Source organism: Ahaetulla prasina, chromosome 1, assembly GCF_028640845.1.
Source record: "Ahaetulla prasina isolate Xishuangbanna chromosome 1, ASM2864084v1, whole genome shotgun sequence".
Lineage (NCBI taxonomy): Eukaryota > Metazoa > Chordata > Lepidosauria > Squamata > Colubridae > Ahaetulla > Ahaetulla prasina.
The window spans coordinates 229,302,818-229,323,568 of record NC_080539.1 but is presented as its reverse complement, the minus strand read 5'-3'; the positions used below and the strand labels follow the sequence as shown (position 1 = coordinate 229,323,568).

Below are 20,751 nucleotides of genomic sequence, written 5' to 3'. Positions count from 1 at the left end.
AAACACGAAGCCAACCTTTGCTTTCATCTTTCCAAAGTTTGACTTTGAAAACTACCAAAGGCATCCTGGGAACAGTGCATCCCAGGAAGTGTCGTTCACATGCCAATCAGAGCAGGAGTCACATTACAAACACGATGGCCAGTTGCAAGTACAGTAACTATTATCCTGTGGTTTTAGCCCAGTTGTGGAAAAAGCAACAGGGTTACTTTTCAACTGGTGATAAGATGATGTTAACAGATCGGTACCACCATTTCAGCACTCTTCGGTGTCGGCATTTTGAGCTGTTAATGCTACCTTGCCCTGTTTTTATTCTTAGTCGATCTGATACAGTATGTGCAGGCTGCTGTTTTAGCCTATTGTTAAACCATTTATTCTGAGGAATGAAGTATTATTACCAATAATGATTACCAAAGCAGAATGACACTCAATAATCTCACTTGTGATCATTGGACATTTGTAAGGCTACAACAGGGGTGCCAAACTCATGTCGTCACGGCGGTGTCACCTATCGGGACTTCTTTCCCCTTCGCTAAACCAGGCATGGGTGTGGTCAGCGCGTGACACATCCAGCCCATCGGCTGTGAGTTTTACAGCCCTGTGCTAGAACAGGGGTCTCCAACCTTGGTCCCTTTAAGACTTGTGGACTTCAACTCCCAGAGTCTGGGAGTTGAAGTCCACAAGTCTTAAAGGGACCAAGGTTGGAGACCCCTGTGCTAGAATATAGATGATTCAAGGTAAAGCTTCATTTATGTTTTTAATAATGAAAAAGACATGGGTCATATCTGTAACTTGTAGAGCATAAAATCACCTTTATTCCTAGGCCACAGAATTTGCCATCATGCAATTGTGCCAAATGCAGTTGGTATTGACTATTTGCGCTATAAACACTGGTGTGAGTTGCGATTAGATAGCAAATTAAGTCTCATGATTTCAACATTTTTTAAAAAAACAACTGAAACAAGGGAACTTTTAATTGAACATAGCTTTAAATGGGTCTTCAAAGGTGTCCAAAGCTTCTATGTTATCAGCAGCTTCACTCCTAAACAACTGCAGGTTTAGTATTCAATTAGTAAACTCTTGGTGTAATCGGAAGCTGAGCCAGTCTACATCTTCAAGACTCTCATATGAAATCCGCTTTATCTATCTCAAAATAGGCAGTTTTCCTTCCTTTGGGAATGTAGGTCACTCGATCCACTTCACCTCCTCCATTGCTGGGTTTCTGGAAGTGAATTTCAATCATGTCTTCCACATTCTCCTCATCTTTCTGTTCTGCATTGATTCCTGTTAATAGTACAGCTTTCCTGGAAGTCCCTGAAAACATCTGGCACAAAAAAGAAGCATACCATAGGTTACTTCCAAAGTCTTCCTTAGAGAAAGCTAATATTGAAAGCACCATCACTAAGAGATAATTTACACCCTTTCATTTTTCTACTGATTACAAAATATAAATGCAAACTGTTCAAGAACCAGCAAAAGTGAGACGACTTCCGGTATCCAGTGGCAACGGACGTCTGGAAGGTTTCTCCTGCCTCCAGCGCCCGAATCCGGCCGCCGCCGAGGCCCTCAGGGGCCAGGTGTTCCGAAAAGGACACCTGCCGTACGGACGGCTCGCCAGGGGTCTCCCAGCCGACATACAGGACTGTGGGGACCGATGCTGGCGCGTCCTAGGCTTGGCGGGGTTCGGAGGCCACAGGCCGCGGCCATTATTTTGGTCGTCGCCTGGGCCGCTGTGCCCGGTGACACCGGGGCATTGGATTTATAACTGCAGCAGCCTGGTGGTGAACAGGGCACGGAGAAGAATTGAGGAGGAGAAGGGAAGGGAATATCGGTAAACGTGAGTGGAGTGCTCCGGAGTGCGGGGGGGTTTTTTCTCCCCTGCGGTTGGAAGGAGCACGAGTTATTTTGGAGAGAGGAGAACTTAAAATAAGAAGATTACCGGTTTTGTGGAGCTCTGGAGAGAAGAGGTGATGGAGAAATTTAGGAGGGAAGGTTTGAGGCCCCCCCTCCTTCTGGGGAACAGTGGTGGCGTCCAGCTTCCGCCTTCACTATGAGAATTTTGATGACATCACTTCCCTTGACTTCCTGGTTGACTAACTGTACTCTGGACTCGTTGCTCCTGTGAGTGCCCCTGGTGGATCCGGAGGAAATTACAAGGATACTGTGCTTGCCTGAGGATTTTGATTCTTTTTTTCAAATGGCAAAGGTCAGAGACCAACTGCTGGAGAGATGGAGAATTCTGGAAAAGTTATCCAATATGGACAAGAAACTGGATGATCTGCAAAGAGGCCAAAGGGAATTAAGAGAAGAAATTGTGACTATGCAAAAGGATTAAAAGGATAGTCAACAAGTCTCACCAGAAAACAAGCAGAAAGTGGAAGGTCTGGAGGGTGAGATGCGGGCAGTGCAGAAAAGAGAGGAGACGACAGGCAATGCTGTGCTTGGACTACAGATGGATAAAATGTCTTATTTCCTTAGGTTTCAAAATTTGGAAGAAGTGGACCAAGAAGACTTGAGAGATGTTGTGACTAAATTGTTGGGAGAATTTCTTGGGAGAGGTGTTGATTTCATGAATTGGGATGTGGATCGAGTTTATAGAGTTAATTAGCAATATGCACGCACGCATGCAGTTCCCAGAGAGGTTCATGTCAAATTTGTGAGAAGAGGCGAGATGAAATTCTTAGAAAACATAGGAGTGGGGCACTGATTTACAGGGGCAGGAGATAGCCATTCTGAGGCAGATTCCCAGACAGGTACGTGAAAAAGAAAGAAATATTATTTTTGTCAAGCAAATTGTACCAGAAGGAGTGGGCTTCAGATGGCTGATGCCAGAGGATTGATGATTTTCGGGAGGGCATTACGAAAAAATCAGTACAATTGCGGAGGCTACGGCCTATGTGGAGGAACACAAAGCCTTCCTGGAATCAGATGACCCAGGAATTGAAGAAGGGGAGGTTATAGATCATGGGGCTGAAGCGGCTGCCGCTGTTGCGGCCCTGGAGTTGGGTCAGGCTGAACCCAGAGTTCTGAGATCCAAAACTAGGAAGTGATAAAGATATTTGGGATTGTGTTGGTTTTCCTTATTCTCTTTTGTACGATATTCTGTTTATTCTTGACTCTTCTTTATTACGTATTTAAAATTTGCAAACTTTGCTACTTCGTGTCACCTGCTTGCCTTATGGCTGTTGTATGTGTTAAAAAATTTGAGTAAAATTCTTATTTTAGATAAGAAAAATGAAAATTTACCATACCTGATATGTATTTGTATAAACCTTTTTTGACTAATAAAAACTTTTCGAACAAAAAAGAACCAGCAAAAGTGAGACCTGGGCATGGAGGCTGCACCTCGCATGCCCTTTCTAAAATACCCATGTATTGCAGGATCACAGCAGGGGGAAGGCTGGGAAATGAACCATTTGATCCCCTGCTGTGATCCTAATGAAACAAAATTGGCATGGAATCTCCATCCAGGTCATAGCACATTTTCCCTTTTGAGTCTAATGTGATCATCGGCATATTTCTTTTTGTTACAACTTTATTCTGACCCAAATAAAGCTGCCGCAAACACTCAAGCTATGTTTGCAAATAAATAAAGCTTTTGCTGTTCAGTCACTAAGTCGTATCCAACTGTTTTGAGACTCCGTGGACCATGACACGCCAACCCCTGCCCCCTGTCCTCTACTGTCTCCCAGAGACTGCCCAAAGTCATTCATGTTCATTCCATCATTCCATTCCATCATTCAGGTCCTATTCCATCTCATTCTCTACCATCCCCTTCTCCTTTTGCCTTCAATTTTTTCCCAACATCAGGACCATTTTTCCAAGGAGTCCTTTCTTCTCATTTGAGCTTCAGCTTCATATCCGTCGTTTCAAAGAACAGTCAGAGTTGATTTCCTTTAGGATTGACTGACTTTGATCTCCTTGCAGTCCAAGAGACTCTCAAGAGTCTTCTCCAACACCACAATTCGAAAGCAATAAACAAAGCTAAAAAGTCTAATTCTTTCTTACTTCCTGTTGGGTGGGATACCACTGACCATGTTACAGTTTACATGTAATATGTATTGTCTGAACCTCACACGATTACGTTGCTCATGTCTGAAAACCTGATCTTGTAATCTATGGCAAATCCTAGGCACAACTCCCATTTCTAGAATCCCAAAATGATGGCCTTTTTTGGTTTAGGAAGTAGTAACTTACAATGCCTGGTTAAAGAACAGTGTGTGGCAGAAAGTACAATGGTATATTCAGATAATAATATTTATTTTAGTTCAATGTGCAACACATGCTAATCCTCATTAAATGGAAGAAAACCAAGACCTAACCATTATCAAACCACAGTAAGTGTTTGATAGTATTGGGCCAACCATATCTGTAGTGTAAAATGTAAGATGATCAGTAGGTGGCAGCGAAGAGGTTTTACATTACTTAAAAAAGGTTTACATTATTTAAAGCCCATCTAGATTTTTGCTGCCCATATACAGTATATGGTTGATACTATGGTATAAGCAGATTTAACTTTATTTTATATACATTTAATATGAAGAACTAAGTTCTATTGTTTACCCATAGAACACATTTTCCAGCGGCTGGAATTAGTTATTTGGAAAGTAGGGGAATAATATATTAAATACTATGTTTCCCCAAAAATAGGACAGGGGTCTTATATTAATTTTTACTGCACGATGCATTAGGTCTTATTTTGGGAGAAATACGGTACTAAATGCATCTGTCTGGCTGACGATCCTAACTGGGGCTTACTTTTGGGGTAGGGCTTGTATTAAGATCATCCTGAAAAATCATGCTATGGCTTATTTTCCAGTTGGGTTTTATTTTCAGGGAAACATGGTATTACAAAGGCAATAAACCTTATTCCAAAGGAAGTCCCTTTGAACTCAATGACTCATATCAACTGCCATTGTAACGTTAATTGTAATGTGTCATGCTATATCAACCCAGTCACTAGTCTGGAAAGCATGGACTAGATTTCTCCATCACTACATATCAGAGCATGTACCTGTCTATCGTATGAGGATGGTTGCATGTATGTTGCATTTGTATTTCTGCAAATGTTAATGTTCTGGCTAAGGAGCTCTCAAGCAGCAAAGCACAGAACAGGAAGTCTGTTCTGGGATTTGGGAGATGTGCCCATCAGCCTGTCTGCAATCATCTGCAACTTACACTTACCCATTAACCCCTTCACAGTGTAGTTATGTGGCAACACCTACATGCAGTTGTGGGCAACTCTAAATCAAGTTTAAAATCAATAATACAATGTGATATATGTCTGCTTTATTGTGGTTTATTCAGTAACCCACAGCTTAGCACAACAAGTTCATTCACCTGCTGAATTACCTGCCATGCTTGATTATTCCCCTATTACTTACCTGAACTTTTTCCACATTGCCTTTTTTGAGAGGTGAAACAGAGAGAAAATGAGTCTTTCCAAACACACTGATACAGTATTGTCCATGCCTTATTATTTTATTAAGAGCTAGAATTAAAAAAATAAAAATGAGTTATACGAAGAAGTCCACATCTGAAAAGGACTGGTTAAAATTTAAATAAATTAAAACCTAAACATTAGAGTTTCACATATACTTTAAATATGTATATACTTATTTAGGAATAACTAGTTTTCCATTAACCATGGGACATAAAGGTGTTGGCTATAAGGCAAATATAGTGATAAAATAATCATCACAAGCCTTTGTTTCCACCATAATAATACTGTAGTGCAATTCTAGATAGGTCTACCTGTAAGTAACTCACAAAAATACAGTGGAATTTAATCCAAAGTAAACTATTTCAAGTGTAACGTTAACAGAAAAATCTTATGTAGCACTAACTTTCAAGAGTTAACACTTTCTCCAACCTGGTACCTCCAGAAAAAACTGATTATATTTTTCTAAGTTATTAGCCAGATGGCAACAGCTGTGGTGGTGTTTTCTAAAACAGCTGGAAAAAATCCAGTTGTGGAAGGCTACATTGCATTCTAGTGAAGAAAATGACATAGTATACATATTGAAAAGTACCAATAGAAGAGAATGTATATAGCTCAGGGATGAACACTCAAATGTAGAGAATAAAATATTTTCGCATCTATGGACCTGCTTGCAAAATGAGGAATACTTATTGATGACAACTAATAAGAAGACCAGAAATGCCATAATAATGGGCTGGTTAGATGCAAGTGAAATATTTGAGACAGAATGATGTAGGATATTGTATATAATTTAAAAATAGGGTGATCCTCAGGGAATCCATACTTCCCAGTCAGCTCTAAAAGTCATCCTACATAAGTGATCCATATGCTTTCTAGTCCAAAACCACATTGGACTTGGGACAAGGTTTAAGTAATTAGTTTCTTCTAAAACAGGGCTTGGCAATTAATTTTCCCAACATGAGAAACTGAGACTGTTATGGAGGGCCAAACCAATAGGGCTATGAAAGCCCATAGGCATGCACGTATGCACATACAGTAATGGCCAAAATTGTGGTAACCTTTTGGGAAAAGTGTATTTTCTAAAACTAGCTAATAACACCACTTTGTTTTGGAGTAGTATCATAAAATTATATATCAATGGAAAGATATCTTAATCAAGAATGTAATGCAATAACTTTTATGAAGGATTGGCTATTAGAATAGTAGTTACGGTATAAAGAAGAAAAGTGAAACATAGAAAAAACAAGACATACAAAAATTATCACGTCAGTTAATACTTAGTTGGGTAACTTTTAGCATGAATTATGGCCTTACAATGTCTTCCCATGGAGTGAACCAAGTCTGCAGCTGTTATAATGTGAAATCAAGACTGAATGATTGCTTCTATTAACTGGGTTCTATTGCTGGGTCACTTCTGACTAACAAGTTTCTTTAGTAAGCTCCATAGATTTTCAATTGGGTTAAGGTCTGGGCTATTCCCAGGCCATTCCGGCAGTGGAATATGATTATCTTGAAACTCAAAAAAAAATAAATGGTGTTATTAGCCACCAAGTTCTAAGACTACGTGCTTAAAGTTAGGCGAGCAATGATGATCTACAAACAAAGCTGATTACAGACCATAATCCTAAAAATAAACTGGTAGAATAATTCAAAAATTACCTATAGGCTGACAAAAGGTAACAATTGCCTCTTGTAAGAATGGATCATATAGTATCCTCTGAATTTCACCCAGTTTCGCTTTGCAGAAAAGGAGCTCCAATTTCTCTCTCATCCATTCCTCAGGAATGTTTACGTTTGGGATGTTAGAAACATGAATCTCCCTTTGAGAGAGCTTAACATGGATCTGGAAAAAAAACAATACAAGCCAATAATGTCAAAATTATGCACATCAAAAAAATTCATAGCTGCAACTATTCAAAAACATGTTATGATCAGAGCACAATTTCTGACGGAGAAGAACGTTTTCTTGTTATCTTTACTGCCCTTCCTTCCAAGGTTTTCTTTCTTCTCTGTTCTCTGTTCATGCTGGAATGAAATTTGGATTGAGACAGTGTGATGATTTGTACAACACACTAAGCTAAAATTGTAATTACTCAACAAAGCATAATGCAAGTACAATTCAATGTGGTTTGTATGCCCAGTCAAGTTAGCACAATTTTCCCCCTCCAGGCTCTGTAATACATTAGCATTAAATATACAATGATTTATTCAACAAACCATCATTAAACCATACATTAAAACAATATAGGAATTTCCATCTACAACATGTGTTAAAATCAAAGTTCGCCATAACAGCCGACTCTGAAAATACAAGCAGAGCCACACATCAAATACCATCAAAACTGTAGCTTAGAGTGGGAAGAAGACAGTGAGAATCCATTTCTATATTGTTGCCAAGAAGATAAGCCCTTGATAAGCCCAATGAAATGTAATCAATAAGCACGTATACTCCCTCTTTATAATAAAGACTAGAGGGTGATCATAAAATGGTCTTTAAATTAGACCTACAGACAATATTTGCCAGTAAGTTCTCAATCCAGTGTTTGGCCAACAGAACACAATATCATAACAAGATATGCTCAGGAAAAAGGATGCAGTTATGTCTGCATGTATTTTTGGGTGAATTAGATGTAAAATCTGGAAAGGTACATATCTAGGGAAAATTCTAAGAAAAGGCTTGCCTTCTTTCTATGTGATTAGGAAAAAGATAAAAGTCTCTTCATCCTAAATTTACTATATCCCAGCTGTGAGAATCTTATATCTATGTAGGGCTAAGCAAAGCCAATTGAATTTAAGCTTGTCTATACGTGGAAGTCCAGTTACCACTACAGAATAGTTCACATTATTTGAATATATTTTAACATCTTTCATGATGATGCCATTACCTTAAATGTTGTTCCCGTCGCCAAAACAGCAGGGCAGGCTTTCAAAGCAATCACCTTATGTTCCAGATTGATGATATGGTTATGTTTTCTAATCAGTTGCTGAGCAACTAAAGAACAACAGATTAACAGGTTTCCATACTGAACATTGACTAAATAGTTCAACTTCACATGAGACATGTAGTCACATTAATCAACAATTGTGAGGAAAGCCAAAGTTTCAACAATGACATTTTTGACATGGGATTTTGTTGACAATTATTGCTGCTTGGTTTTGCATGGTTTCCCAACTCAAACACAGTATTTCCCCTACAATTAGGACACTGTAATGGTCAAAGTTTCTAGCCAAGGAAAACAGGGTAACAGATCCCTGAAGGAAATATTCTCGAAAAGGTTGTGTTTCTCCATTCTTGCACTGAATACTGGATAGATCCAGTAACAACTCAGAATATTCATAATTCAGCAGTTGGCGTAAGATTATTTTTATTGGCACTGACATCTCTCACCACAGCACTGACTAGGTTCACACATCGTGCTATGCAATAACGGGATTTAATTTGGTTTAGTGTTATGAATCCAACCCAACATATAAGTTATGGTAAGGTGATCAACAGCCACCTTTAAATTCCATTTTCACTGACCCTCTAATTGGGTCTGTCAGGCCTGGAAGCCTTTTTTTTTGTTGGATCTTCAGGCCTGCCACAATTTCTACTGTTGGAAACTAGAGGGAGGATTGTATGGAGCTAGGGTGATATATAGTCATAATAACATTCTTTTTTTCAGAAAGTCAAGGACATCTTGCCCTGCAACTGGACGTCTGGAACTGGGGGGCATCTCCAATTGGATGGTGCTTAGATTGGACCATGGGATGGATATGTGGGTGCTGGGCAGGGACTTGGACTTTCTTTTGGGTGGGGAAAACCTGGAAGCTTTCAGATTCGGGTTTTCCCAGATGTGCCGATATGACATCTCTAATAAAATGGAACTTTGAGGAAACTCAAGGCTCAGAGTTTTCTTTCATTGGGGGTGTTACTTGGAACCCTGACAGGGTCATTATCTGATTTTGGTAAAAATGGTAAGAGTTAACTATACGTAACTTAATTTTAAAAACAAAAAAATTAAATGTATTTTATAAATTAAAAAATTAGGATCTTGCCATATGAATATATATTTTGTCATCTTTCCCCAAACATCAAATGTATTTGATACATTTATCAAATGTATCATGTATATTTATTGATTGTTTTCCTCTTTTAATTTTTATACGGTAGTCATATCTGGTTGTAAGGCACCCAGAATCATGTGACAGTGAAATGGGTGGCAAATAAATTTGAATTCATTAATTTAAAAAATGGAAGGATTCCTTGACAGAAAAAAAGTGTTTTCCTCTGATTCAAAGCTTGGCATGACATGCAAACCCAATCATTCATAGACAATTCACTTTTAGGCAAGCCCTAGCTTTTCTGATGTGTGAACTCAATCACTTAATATTATAGCTAGCTCACCTACAGGAAGGCTGGTAAGGGACTGGGGCCCTTAAAGATCATCAAATTATAAATTACTTTCTTTATCATTTTTATAGTGGGGACGATAAGGTTAGAATTTCAAACATCAAAACCAAAGACAGATTCATAAATGAAGGTATTTGAACTGATCCTAAAATTTTCTTGTCAGAAAATGAAGAGATCACTTAACACAACCTCCCTTATTTAAAAAAAGGAAACTCCATATACCAGATTCTTCTTCAAATTGAATGAGAGCTTCTCCTTGGTTCAACGTGAATGGGATTTTTGTAGCTAGGTGAAAACGGCAGGACATGTTTGTGCAGTCATCTTCATTCTTGGCATCCTCCAGGTGCACAAACTTCATTTTTTTTTTAAGTAGGCACTGCTGAAGCTGAAATTTTAGTAATAATACAGGAGAGGACAGCTTTTAAGACAAAAGAATATTAAGTAAACATATTCTTTATCTACTAGTTTCAGTGACATATAAGGCCATTAAGAAGCTTTCATCAGATCCTTTTAACACCATCTCCCGTTGGTATAACGGACAGAATTTTCAATGCACTGTCCATTCTTTTGAGGGATTTGGGGAAGAGTAACACAACAATCTCCTACCAGCAGGAAATCAGATAGTTACTTGCCAATTTGCTGAATAATTTCAAAGCAGGAACTAGGAGCTACATGTTGTCTCATAAGGTATCCAGACATTTTAAAACTTTAAATCCGGGATTCATCTGAGACTGAATAGTTGCATTAGTACAATGTATTAGTAAGAAAGTGAACGCAATTACTGTAATGAAGTAGCAAGTCTGTAACTATTTACTTGAGAAAAAGAACTTTAGAATTCAGTGAGATTTCTATAGAGTTTATTAGGTCATGGACTTATGGCACAAAAATTGTCTAATGCAGAGGTGTCAAACTCGATTTCATTGAGGACCGCATCAGGGTTGTGTTTGACCTTGGGGTGCTGGGGTGGGCGTGGCAAGCATGAAATCACTCATGTGGGAGGAGGGCGCCTATGGTGGCTCGAGTGCTCTGTCAGTGAAAATGGGATCCCAAGCTCTGTTTTCAGCTCCTGCAACCTTCTGCCAGTGAAAACAGAGCTCGGGGGGCTGCATGCGGTCCTCGAGAGCTCTGTTTTTGGTTGGCATGGCCTCCTGCAACCCTCTGCCAGCAAAAATTCTCAGGAGGGCCGCATGCAGCCCTCGTAAGCTCCATTTTTGTTGGCAGAGGCACAGCAGGCCAGTCCTTCGCTATTTCCAGGGCAAGCCCAAGGGCCAGATCCAGTGGCGGAATGCAAATAATTTAACCACCAGTTCTCTGCCTTAATGATTTCTTGCGACAACCAGTTCACCAAACTGCTCAGAAAGTTAACAACCAGTTCTCCCAAAGTGATGCAAACTGGCTGAATCCCACCATTGGCCAGATCTAAGCACCCCACAGGCAGGATCCGGGCCCTGGGCCTTGAGTTTGACACCCCAGGTCTAATAGAATAAAATTGATAAAGATTCTAATTTTCTGTAAACCACAAATTCTCTGGAAGGGAGGGCAAAGGCATTGTTTCTTGAAAAAAGGGATGAAGAATCCTCCTATGAAGGATGAAGTAAGTTTATGAAATCAGTACAGTATATTAGAATCCTGTTGCATCTTCCACATGCATGCCAACTCATTAATGCAAGAGTTTACCGAAAAATTCCATGTAAGTTTTCCACGTTTCTCTTTCTTTGCTGCCAGATTCATCTTAAGGATTTCAATTTCCTTTCTCAGCTTATTATTTTCCTCATGTATTAAGGAAAGTTGCTCCTGTGGAATATGAAAAAAAGACTTAAATGCCTAAGAATCGGTTTATGATGTTTTGAAAAAAATATTTTGTATTTTTTTCATTTTGCTAGAGAACACAAAATGACTAGGGAGAAATTCCCTGAAGATGGGCTCCAGCATGAGTCCAAAAGCTCAGAATACAAAACCTATGGACCCAGATTGGATCCTGCAACATTATCCTGGGACAAGTACTGTATTTTTCAGACTGTAAGACGCACCTTTTTGTCTCACAAAAGGAGGCAAAAATGTCTGTGCATCTTATAGACCGAATATTGCCAAAGCCCTGCCCACCACCAGCCATTTTTTGGGCTCTGCATGTCCTGTTTTCAGGCCTTTTGCCTGTTTTGGGGGCTTTTTTGGGGCTTTTCTGGCCCATTTTTGAGGCTGTTTTTGGCCCATTTTTGAGCTTTCTTCGGCCTGTTTTTGAGGCTTTCTTTGGCCCATTTTGAGGCTTTTTTTCAACTCGATTTTAGGCCCTTTATTGGGGCTTTTTTGGAAAAAATAGGCTGAAAAAATCCTCAAAAATGAACCCAAAAGAGGCTCAAAAACAGCCCCAAAAGCCTCAAAAATGGCCCCCAAAAGCCTCAGAAACAGGCCAAAAAAGCCCCCCAAAATGGGCCAAAAAGCCTTGAAAAGTGCCAAAAAAAGTGCCAAACTACATTTAGGTGCGTCTTATAGCCAGGTGCATCTTATAGTCTGAAAAATACGGTATATTCATCTTCATTTGTGACAAAATATCCTTGCTGGAAGTTTTAATAGGTAAACTTGTAACCACCTGCAGTATTTTACTGAATCTGAATTATCAATAAAATACTATGTGATTAAGCCATATCTTTACTCCTAATTGAGACTAAATTGATTTTAAACCTAATAACAGCAGCAAGATTATTAATAGGACAATACTGGAAGAAAAAAGAAGTACCTACAATAGAAGAATGGATATTGAAGGTTGCCAATTTGGCTGAGATGGCGAAGATATCAGCCTTTTTGAAAGATAATACACAAGAAAGATACTTAAAGGAATGGAAAAAATGGATTGACTATATTCAACGTAGATATCAGACTAAGAGTTGTCAAACTGTTTTTGAATGATTATGATGTATTATTCTTGATTGTTTTTGGGGGAAGTTAGGAATTGATGATTGTAGGGGTATAATTAAGTTGGGATGAAAATTTTTTAGCATATGTTTGTTTTATTTTTAACTATACCTTGTGCCCGTTCCGGGAAGTCGGGGGAGGGGTTGTGAAGGGAGGGGAGAGGAGGGGGGGGAAAGGGGGAAAAAAATTTTGTAAAACTTTTTGAATTAAAAAAAAAAAAAAAAAAGCCATATCTGTACTCCAAGTGAAAGGAAGTGCTTTAAGCAGCCCTGTTACCTTGCTATTTTTGTACAGTGAAGAGTACCACACACTGAATACTCACGTGGATGCACCAGTCAGTTGAATCTATATCCATAGAAACATGTATATATCGATCTTACTGGTTTTTGCCCATTCAGCATATGGTCAGTTAATCAAGATTGCATATTACATTCTTAGCATATTTCTTAACATGCATATATTAGATTGACAAACGGAGGTCTGAACAAAAGCATTTGCATTTTGTTTATGAAAGTCAGGTTTCATAATTGAAATTGAAATGTTCAACTTACAAGTTTGCTTAGTGACCATTCAAAGTTACAACAGCAGTGAAAAAAGTGATTTATGACCATTTTTCACACTTATGACCTTTGCAGCATCCCCATGGTCATGTGATTTACATTTGGATGCTTAACAAGTGGTTCATATTTATGATGGTTGCAGTGTCCCAAGGTCATGTAATCATCTTTTTGCCACCTTCTGACAAGCAAAGTCAATGGGGGAGCCAGATTCACTTAACAACTATGTTGCTGACTTAACTTCAGTGATTCACTTAACAATTGTGGCAAGAAAAGTCGTAAAATGGAATAAACTCACTTAACAAATTCCTCACTTATCAACATAAATTCTGGGCTCATCTGTGGTCATAAGTCAAGGACTTATACCTGTATACCTGTATTGTCTGTTTCGGAGTGCGAAGATTCCAAACTGTGATATCAATTAATATTCAGACTTGTTCTTTTGGTCTCAACTTTTAAGAAAATAAACCTGCAAAATATAGGCTTCTACTTTGTTACAAACTGCAAGACGCACATTTTCTACAAGAACTAAAAATATTAAGTTTCCACAGTGAGATGCAGTGACCAGGCATAAGAAACAAAGTTTGCAAGATGTCTGTTAAATTTATACGCCACCCAACTTCCAGAGATTCTAAGCAGTTGATAAAGGTAAAAAAACCCCACACAAATAAAAAACAATAATATAACAATAAAGATAGAGGAGCAAAAAGATGGCAGCAGTGAAAACATATACAGGTAATCCTTGACTTACAATGGTTTGTAGTTACAATCACACTGAGAAAAGGGACTTACGACCATTTTCACACTTACGACCATTGCAGCATCCTCATGGTCACAAGATCAAAATTCAGGCATTTGGCAACTGACTCATATTTATGATGGTTGCAATGTCCCAGAGGACATGGGATCACCTTTTGTGACCTTTTGACAAGCAAAGTCAATGGGGAAGCCAGATTCATTTAACTGTATTACTAACTTAACAACTGCAATGACTCATTTAAGAACTGTGGCAAGAAATGTCATAAAAGGGAGCAAAACTCACTTAACAGCTATCTTCCTTACCAACATAAATTTTGGGATCAGTTGTGGTTGTAAGTCAAGGACTACCTGTGCGAGCTACCAATTAGGGGCCTCACACATTCCAGTCAATCTTGAATCAATATCACTCTGTAAACATTCACACTTCCCAGCATCAATGTTGAGTTCTATTCTTAAAATGATGGAATGTGGATATATCTATTCTTTACCTGCTGGTTCTTCTGTATGCTCATTCTTTCAGTTGCTTGCTTATTACTCTGATCTAGTAGATCTGCCAAAGCATTTTGCTTCATTTTTCTCATGTCATCAAGGGCAAGTTTTGAAAGAAGGATTTCAGTTTTTTGCTTTTCAATGTTTTCAAGCTTTTCCTGGGCAAATTAAGAATCCATTAATGCAGTTTCAGGATAGTCAATCAAATAGGACTAGCAGGGTTTTGAACACGAACAAAAAAGCACAGACTTTCTAGTTGGTATAGTATGTATAGATAGCTTAACTATCATTGGCAAAACTTCAAGAGTTTGTAAAAGTTACCTTCCATTTTTCTAGTTCTTTCAGTAGTTCAGTCTCACTTTTTGAAAGTTTATCTTCTGCCATAGTCTGCAAAACAAAAATGAAAACTTCTTTCCATTTTGCACCAAAAGCTGTTTTTCACATTTCCAAGAGTTTCATTTTTATTCCTCAGATATGAAATTGAAATAAATTGTGAATTACTGGAATAATTTCCAATTTTTTAGCCAACCACATTCAAAATAGTTTCATTTTATTGGAACCTAAGCAAATGGGTGTTTTAAAATAAATGTACAGCATATGAGAACTAGAAGTAAAACAGGACTATTTCAGTAACAGGATAATAGCTCTGTCTTTGTAGATTCCTTTTACTCATTCTTTAATGAGCAAGATTATTTTATTAAATACACTGAAAGGCAGCATTTTTTTAAAAAGCAAGCACATAGGAATATCTGGCAAGAATACAATCTGTTTGTAATACCTTTTCCTGCACCTAACTACTAAATTTATATTCCAGGCTTCCTGCACTATGTCTCCAAGAGAGATAATAACATATCCAAATACATTTTCAAATTAAATGAAAATAAACAAATTGAAAACAAGAATGATAAAATCCCAGCCAATGTAAATCCAGCAGCAAAAAGGGTATCTCCACAATCTGAATATTTATATTGTACATCATTCTTCATTCGCTCAACAAACTGAACTATAAAGCAATAAATGTAAAGGTCAGGTTTTTTAAAGGCCATTTTATTCACAACACACACACATCCCATATCTGAAGCAACTGATGGTCATCATATGATTAGAGTTTAGGAAAGCCATTGACTGGGTAGTTCACATATCTTGTTACAACTCAAATTCGTGTATTCAGTTTATTGACTTTTCTAGGTGAAATTAGTTAGCCCCTGGGGTTAATAATCTATAACTTAAACCAGGGGTCTCCAACCTTGGCCACTTTAAGATTATGGACTTCAGAATTCTGGGAGTTGAAGTCCACAAGTCTTAAAATGGCCAAGGTTGGAGACCCCTGGTTTAAATAGTTAAATGGGCAGACAAAAAGGTCCTCACAGAGTTTTAAATTAACGAATATCTCTGCTTGCAAACCTCACATCATATAAAAGTTTCCTCAGGTGAAGCTCGACTCCAACTTTTGAGTCCACTATTTCCGCTATAGAAATCTCTGCCAAAATCCTTCTTTTGGGGCGTTTTCTCTGATTTCCAATAGTTTCATTTTATTGGAACCTAAACAAATGGATGTTTTAAAATAAATGTACAGCATATGAGAACTAGAAGTAAAACAGGACTATTTCAGTAACAGGATAATAGCTCTGTCTTTGTAGATTCCTTTTACTCATTCTTTAATGAGCAAGATTATTTTATTAAATACACTGGAAGGCAGCATTTTTTTAAAAAGCAAGCACATAGGAATGTCTGGCAAGAATACAATCTGTTTGTAATACCTTTTCCTTGCTGGCTGAGGGACTCTGGGAATTGAAGTCCACAAATCTTAAAGGGACCAAGGTTGAGACCCTGGTTTAAATAGTTAAATGGGCAGACAAAAGGTCCTCACAGAGTTTTAAATTAACAAATATCTCTGCTTGCAAACCTCACATCATATAAGTTTCCTCAGGTGAAGCTCGACTCCAACTTTGAGTCCACTATTTCCGCTATAGAAATCTCTGCCAAAATCCTTCTTTTGGGGCGTTTTCTCTGATTTCCAAGTTCCAGTTAAAAAAAAAAAAAAACATGACAAACTCTTTTCCACACTTGAGACTGGCAGCATGGTCACATGATCAAAATTCAGAAACTTGGCAACTGGTGTATATTTATGGTGGTTGCCATTGTCTCAGGCTCACGTGATCATGAGACCTTCTGATAAGCAAAGTCAATGGGGAAGCAAGATTCACTTAACTGTGTTATACTTGCTTAACTGCAGTGATTTACTTAACTGTGGCAAGAAAAGTCATAAACTGGGGCAAAACTTACTTAACAATTGTCTTGCTTAGCAACAGAAAAATTTGGGCTCAGTTGTGCATAAATATCTTGCAGGCTCCCATTTCCCATGGGATCCCTAAGATTGCTGGAAAAAGACATTTTAAGAGTTTTCCAGAAATCTATAAAGATGGGTGCACAGGGAGGGGGGATGATTTTCCAAGAGGGTGAGTACCATGGCAAAAACCCCTCCTCTCTGGCCTCATCTCCTGAGCGTCCAGTCAGATGTAAGAGTCAGATGTAACTCTTTAGCAATACACACATCTTCATTCTTCCTCATATCAAATATTTTTATGAAAAACAAGGAAAAGACAAAGATTGCCATGACACAAAGCTTGTTTTGTTTATCATTTGTTGAATATAACCCACTGTTGGATAAGTTCACACAGCATACAAAACTCATAAACCAACTCTCTCTAATCTGATGGACTAGATGTATGGCAGCTACACTACCACTATTTCTAGCCAGCCTGACAATAGGACGTTGTCATCCATCACATCTAGAAATCACTGGAAAATACTGCCTACTAAGCAGCATCATAGATCCAATCCTGAGTTGTTGTTGTTGCTGTTGTTGTTATTGTATGTGCTGCCCCTATAAAATCCAGCCAGGTGATATGGATTTTCCTCCCTTGTGCCTAGCCTTGGCACAAACACTTTTACTACTGTGTTTTACTACTATTTCTTTCATCTCATTTCCCGTCTGTGAACAAAGCAGCCTTAAATCTTCCTAGTTATACCTGTAATCTTTTCCCTCTGATGCCAACTCTGGTAGGAGTTGGTAGGCTGCTCTGTGATAGGTAGCATTTGGTAGGATGTGTGGCTGATTACTTGGGAAGGAAGGGGAAGCACTGGAATAACTGACAGAATAAGGATTGACTATGAGGGAGACAGCAACATTTGTGCTGGGTAATTTAAACCAGGGGTCTCCAACCTTGGCCACTTTAAGATTATGGACTTCAGAATTCTGGGAGTTGAAGTCCACAAGTCTTAAAATGGCCAAGGTTGGAGACCCCTGGTTTAAATAGTTAAATGGGCAGACAAAAAGGTCCTCACAGAGTTTTAAATTAACAAATATCTCTGCTTGCAAACCTCACATCATATAAGTTTCCTCAGGTGAAGCTCGACTCCAACTTTGAGTCCACTATTTCCGCTATAGAAATCTCTGCCAAAATCCTTCTTTTGGGGCGTTTTCTCTGATTTCCAAGTTCCAGTTAAAAAAAAATAATCAGAAATATCAGATAAAGTTGTGGTTGTAATGTTACCTTCTACAGTGCTAAAGAGAGGCAGAAGTGTGTGTCTTTTTCTTTTCTTTTTTTCTTCCATTACACTGTATCCCTTTTAATCTTCTCATCGTTCTCATCACCCATCTCCTTCCACTTATGACTGTATGACTGTAACTTTGTTGCTTGTAGCCTTAAGATTTATATTGATATTGTTTCCTGATTGCTTATTTGTACCCTATGACTATCATTAAGTGTTGTACCTTGATGAATGTATTTTTTCTTTTATGTACACTGAAAGCGTATGCCCCAAGACAAATTCCTTGTGTGTCCAATCACACTTGGCCAATAAAAAAAATTGCTATTCTATTCTATTCTCCTCCCTCTCTTTGTTGGAAGAAATATCCATCTGGGTTCTGTTCCAAGTGGGGATAAAGACACTGGAAACATGCAGACTGCTTGGAAAGATGGTTTAATGGTGGACAGGTTCACATGGCTTGAGTTCCTGAACAGAAAAGGGATGAGATCCTGTAAACTCCCTGACTTTATGCTTTTTCTGAGCTTTGAGCTTTCTGGGGCACAGGAAGAGTATCCTAATTGGTTGTCAGACTCCCAGGGGGTGGGGGTCTTAGCTAGCCTTGCTGGCTGATGTAATCTTCCACAGTGTCATGTGAGTTTCTGTTGCTAGGTGGGTCCTATTGTGTTGCAGATGATGGTCCATTGACAAAGGTGGGGGGAATGAGTGAGCCTGGCTGAGGCCTTAATGGCCCATTGACAAAGGTGGGGGGAATGAGTGAGCCTGGCTGAGGCCTTAATGGCCCATTGACAAAGGTGGGGGGTGGCAGGAAGTTGCAGGGAGCTTTGCCAAAGATTTTGTCACATTATATACAAGCACATATATTGAAAGGAAACAATAGGACAGGAACCGTGCCTAGTTACTGCTCTGTCCTTAAAACATGTTTCTCCATTTCTCATCCAGGGAAATATAATATTCTGCCCTTTTTAATATTTCCTAAGGTATTTCATTCTTCTAGGAGGGAGGTGGGTGCTAACTTCCTACATCTTCTTACTTTTTCTTGCTTTTTCTTTATATTTTATACTTTAATAAAGTAATAAACAAGTTAAATGAAGAAAAAAAATGTCAGTTGAAGCCCTAGGGTAATACTAACCGGGCCTATGCTCCTTCGTTTTCCAAATCAGCGAAGTTGTATTGAATGTTGGGGCAAAGTTCAAACACCGGGGGAAGTTAGCAGCGGGGCGCTTAATGAGAGTTACACAAGCACGAAGCGTGCATTTACTCTTACGCCCGTTAATAGAATAGAATTTTTTATTGGCCAGCACACAAGGAATTTTTCTTGGTGCATATGCTCTCAGTGTACAGAAAAGAAAAGATACCTTCATCAAGGTACAACACTTGCAACACTTAATGGTAGTCATAGGGTACAAATTTAGCACTTACGGTCCTGTTAAGTTGCCTTGTTTAATTAATTTAGGCTAGTTCAGTTACGTACGTGCCAACCGGAACGAATTAAAGCGAATCGTAAGGTCTTACATCTCCAAGTGTAGGCTTTTGACCAGACCGTTCGCTTTCTGTAGTAAAATTAAAAATCGCTCACCGCTGTCCTCCGCGGAGAAAGTTTACTTTCGCTTTCGAATTCTGCCAGCAAATTCTTATTTGCACAGGGGAACAGCAATATATTCGTACGCCCTCGCTGGCCAGGCGTTTCCTCCCCACTCCACTCGGCCCGCTTTCCAGGGGGATTGACTGATTTACAAGGATCTTTCCGACGGCGGGACAGGCCGAAGGGACTGCAAAATACCCGGAGAAGCTTCTCGCTAAAAAGTAAATAAATAAATAAATAAATAAAAAGCCCGGTTTTCCCAGCAGCAAGAAGCGAAAGACGCAGCCTTATTTGACTGCAGATCACGTGGAAGGAAGGAAAGCAGGAGGGAAGGGGCGGCTAATCGCCGGCAGCTGGGAAGTCGTCTCCCTTTGAGGCCAAAGGGGGAAGTCCGCCCGCCCTTTGCTCGTGACAAAAGAGCATCTTGAGAGCCGCGATGCTTCTCACGTTTGCAAGTGTTGACACGCGGAGGCGCCCGGCCCCGTCAGCAAGACTGCGATCGCCTTTCGCGCCACCCCAAGCTGAAATAGGATTAGTTTAGCTCTGCGGATAGTCTGTGTAACCGGTGAAGCTTCTTGGGTGAGAAGCGAAACGTTTTCTTCTTCCTCCTCAAGGGGAAAAAAAACCAGTCCAGTCTTTTGAAAGAAAAAGCACCTTTGAGACAACTATGACCTGGATGACTGAGAATGTCCACAGACAATCAGTGTGTGGCTTAGTGCTATGTATGAATCTGACCCAGATTGTTGAGGGCAATATGCTGACTGTAAACCGCTTAGGGCTATAAAGCAGTCTGAAGCGACATATAAGTCTAAATTCTATTGCTTTTGCTATTGTTAGGAATCCAACTCTGGTTTAGTCAAGTAAACCATGATTAAGAAAAATGATGGCAAAATGATTATTAATAACATGCTGCTCTTAGCAGGCAAGCCAAAAAAAAAAGATCACACACAGAACTTTCTAATTCTAACCTTTTCCCTAGCAGACAGTACTGAATTAAGCTTTCCCAATTCGATGGCAGCTGAGTGGGATGGAATTCGGCTTCCAAAATTGCCAGCAAGCTAGGCAA

The 20,751-nt window shown here is 39.1% G+C and overlaps 1 protein-coding gene across 1 annotated transcript; it reads right to left on the bottom strand.

The window, feature by feature from the left end:
• Positions 1-776: 776 nt before the first annotated feature.
• Positions 777-20,131, bottom strand: NMI (N-myc and STAT interactor). The gene is made up of 9 exons (XM_058193080.1): positions 19,680-20,131; positions 14,870-14,935; positions 14,548-14,706; positions 11,511-11,627; positions 10,056-10,218; positions 8,326-8,432; positions 7,100-7,283; positions 5,382-5,488; positions 777-1,321 (listed from the first exon to the last, which is right to left on the bottom strand). Exons 2-9 carry the CDS (start codon positions 14,930-14,932, stop codon positions 1,121-1,123), a joined length of 1,101 nt encoding a protein of 366 aa, XP_058049063.1. The 5' UTR covers positions 14,933-14,935; positions 19,680-20,131; the 3' UTR covers positions 777-1,120.
• Between the last annotated feature and the right edge of the window lie 620 nt (positions 20,132-20,751).

Excerpts from the sequence above, each read along its gene's own strand:
- NMI (XM_058193080.1), bottom strand. The coding sequence starts at position 14,932 with ATGGCAGAAGATAAACTTTCAAAAAGTGAGACTGAACTACTGAAAGAA. Across the intron at positions 10,219-11,510 it reads AACTTACATGGAATTTTTCG|CTTCAGCAGTGCCTACTTAA; the intron begins GTAAACTCTTGC and ends CTAAAATTTCAG. Across the intron at positions 1,322-5,381 it reads GCAATGTGGAAAAAGTTCAG|ATGTTTTCAGGGACTTCCAG; the intron begins GTAAGTAATAGG and ends TTTTTGTGCCAG.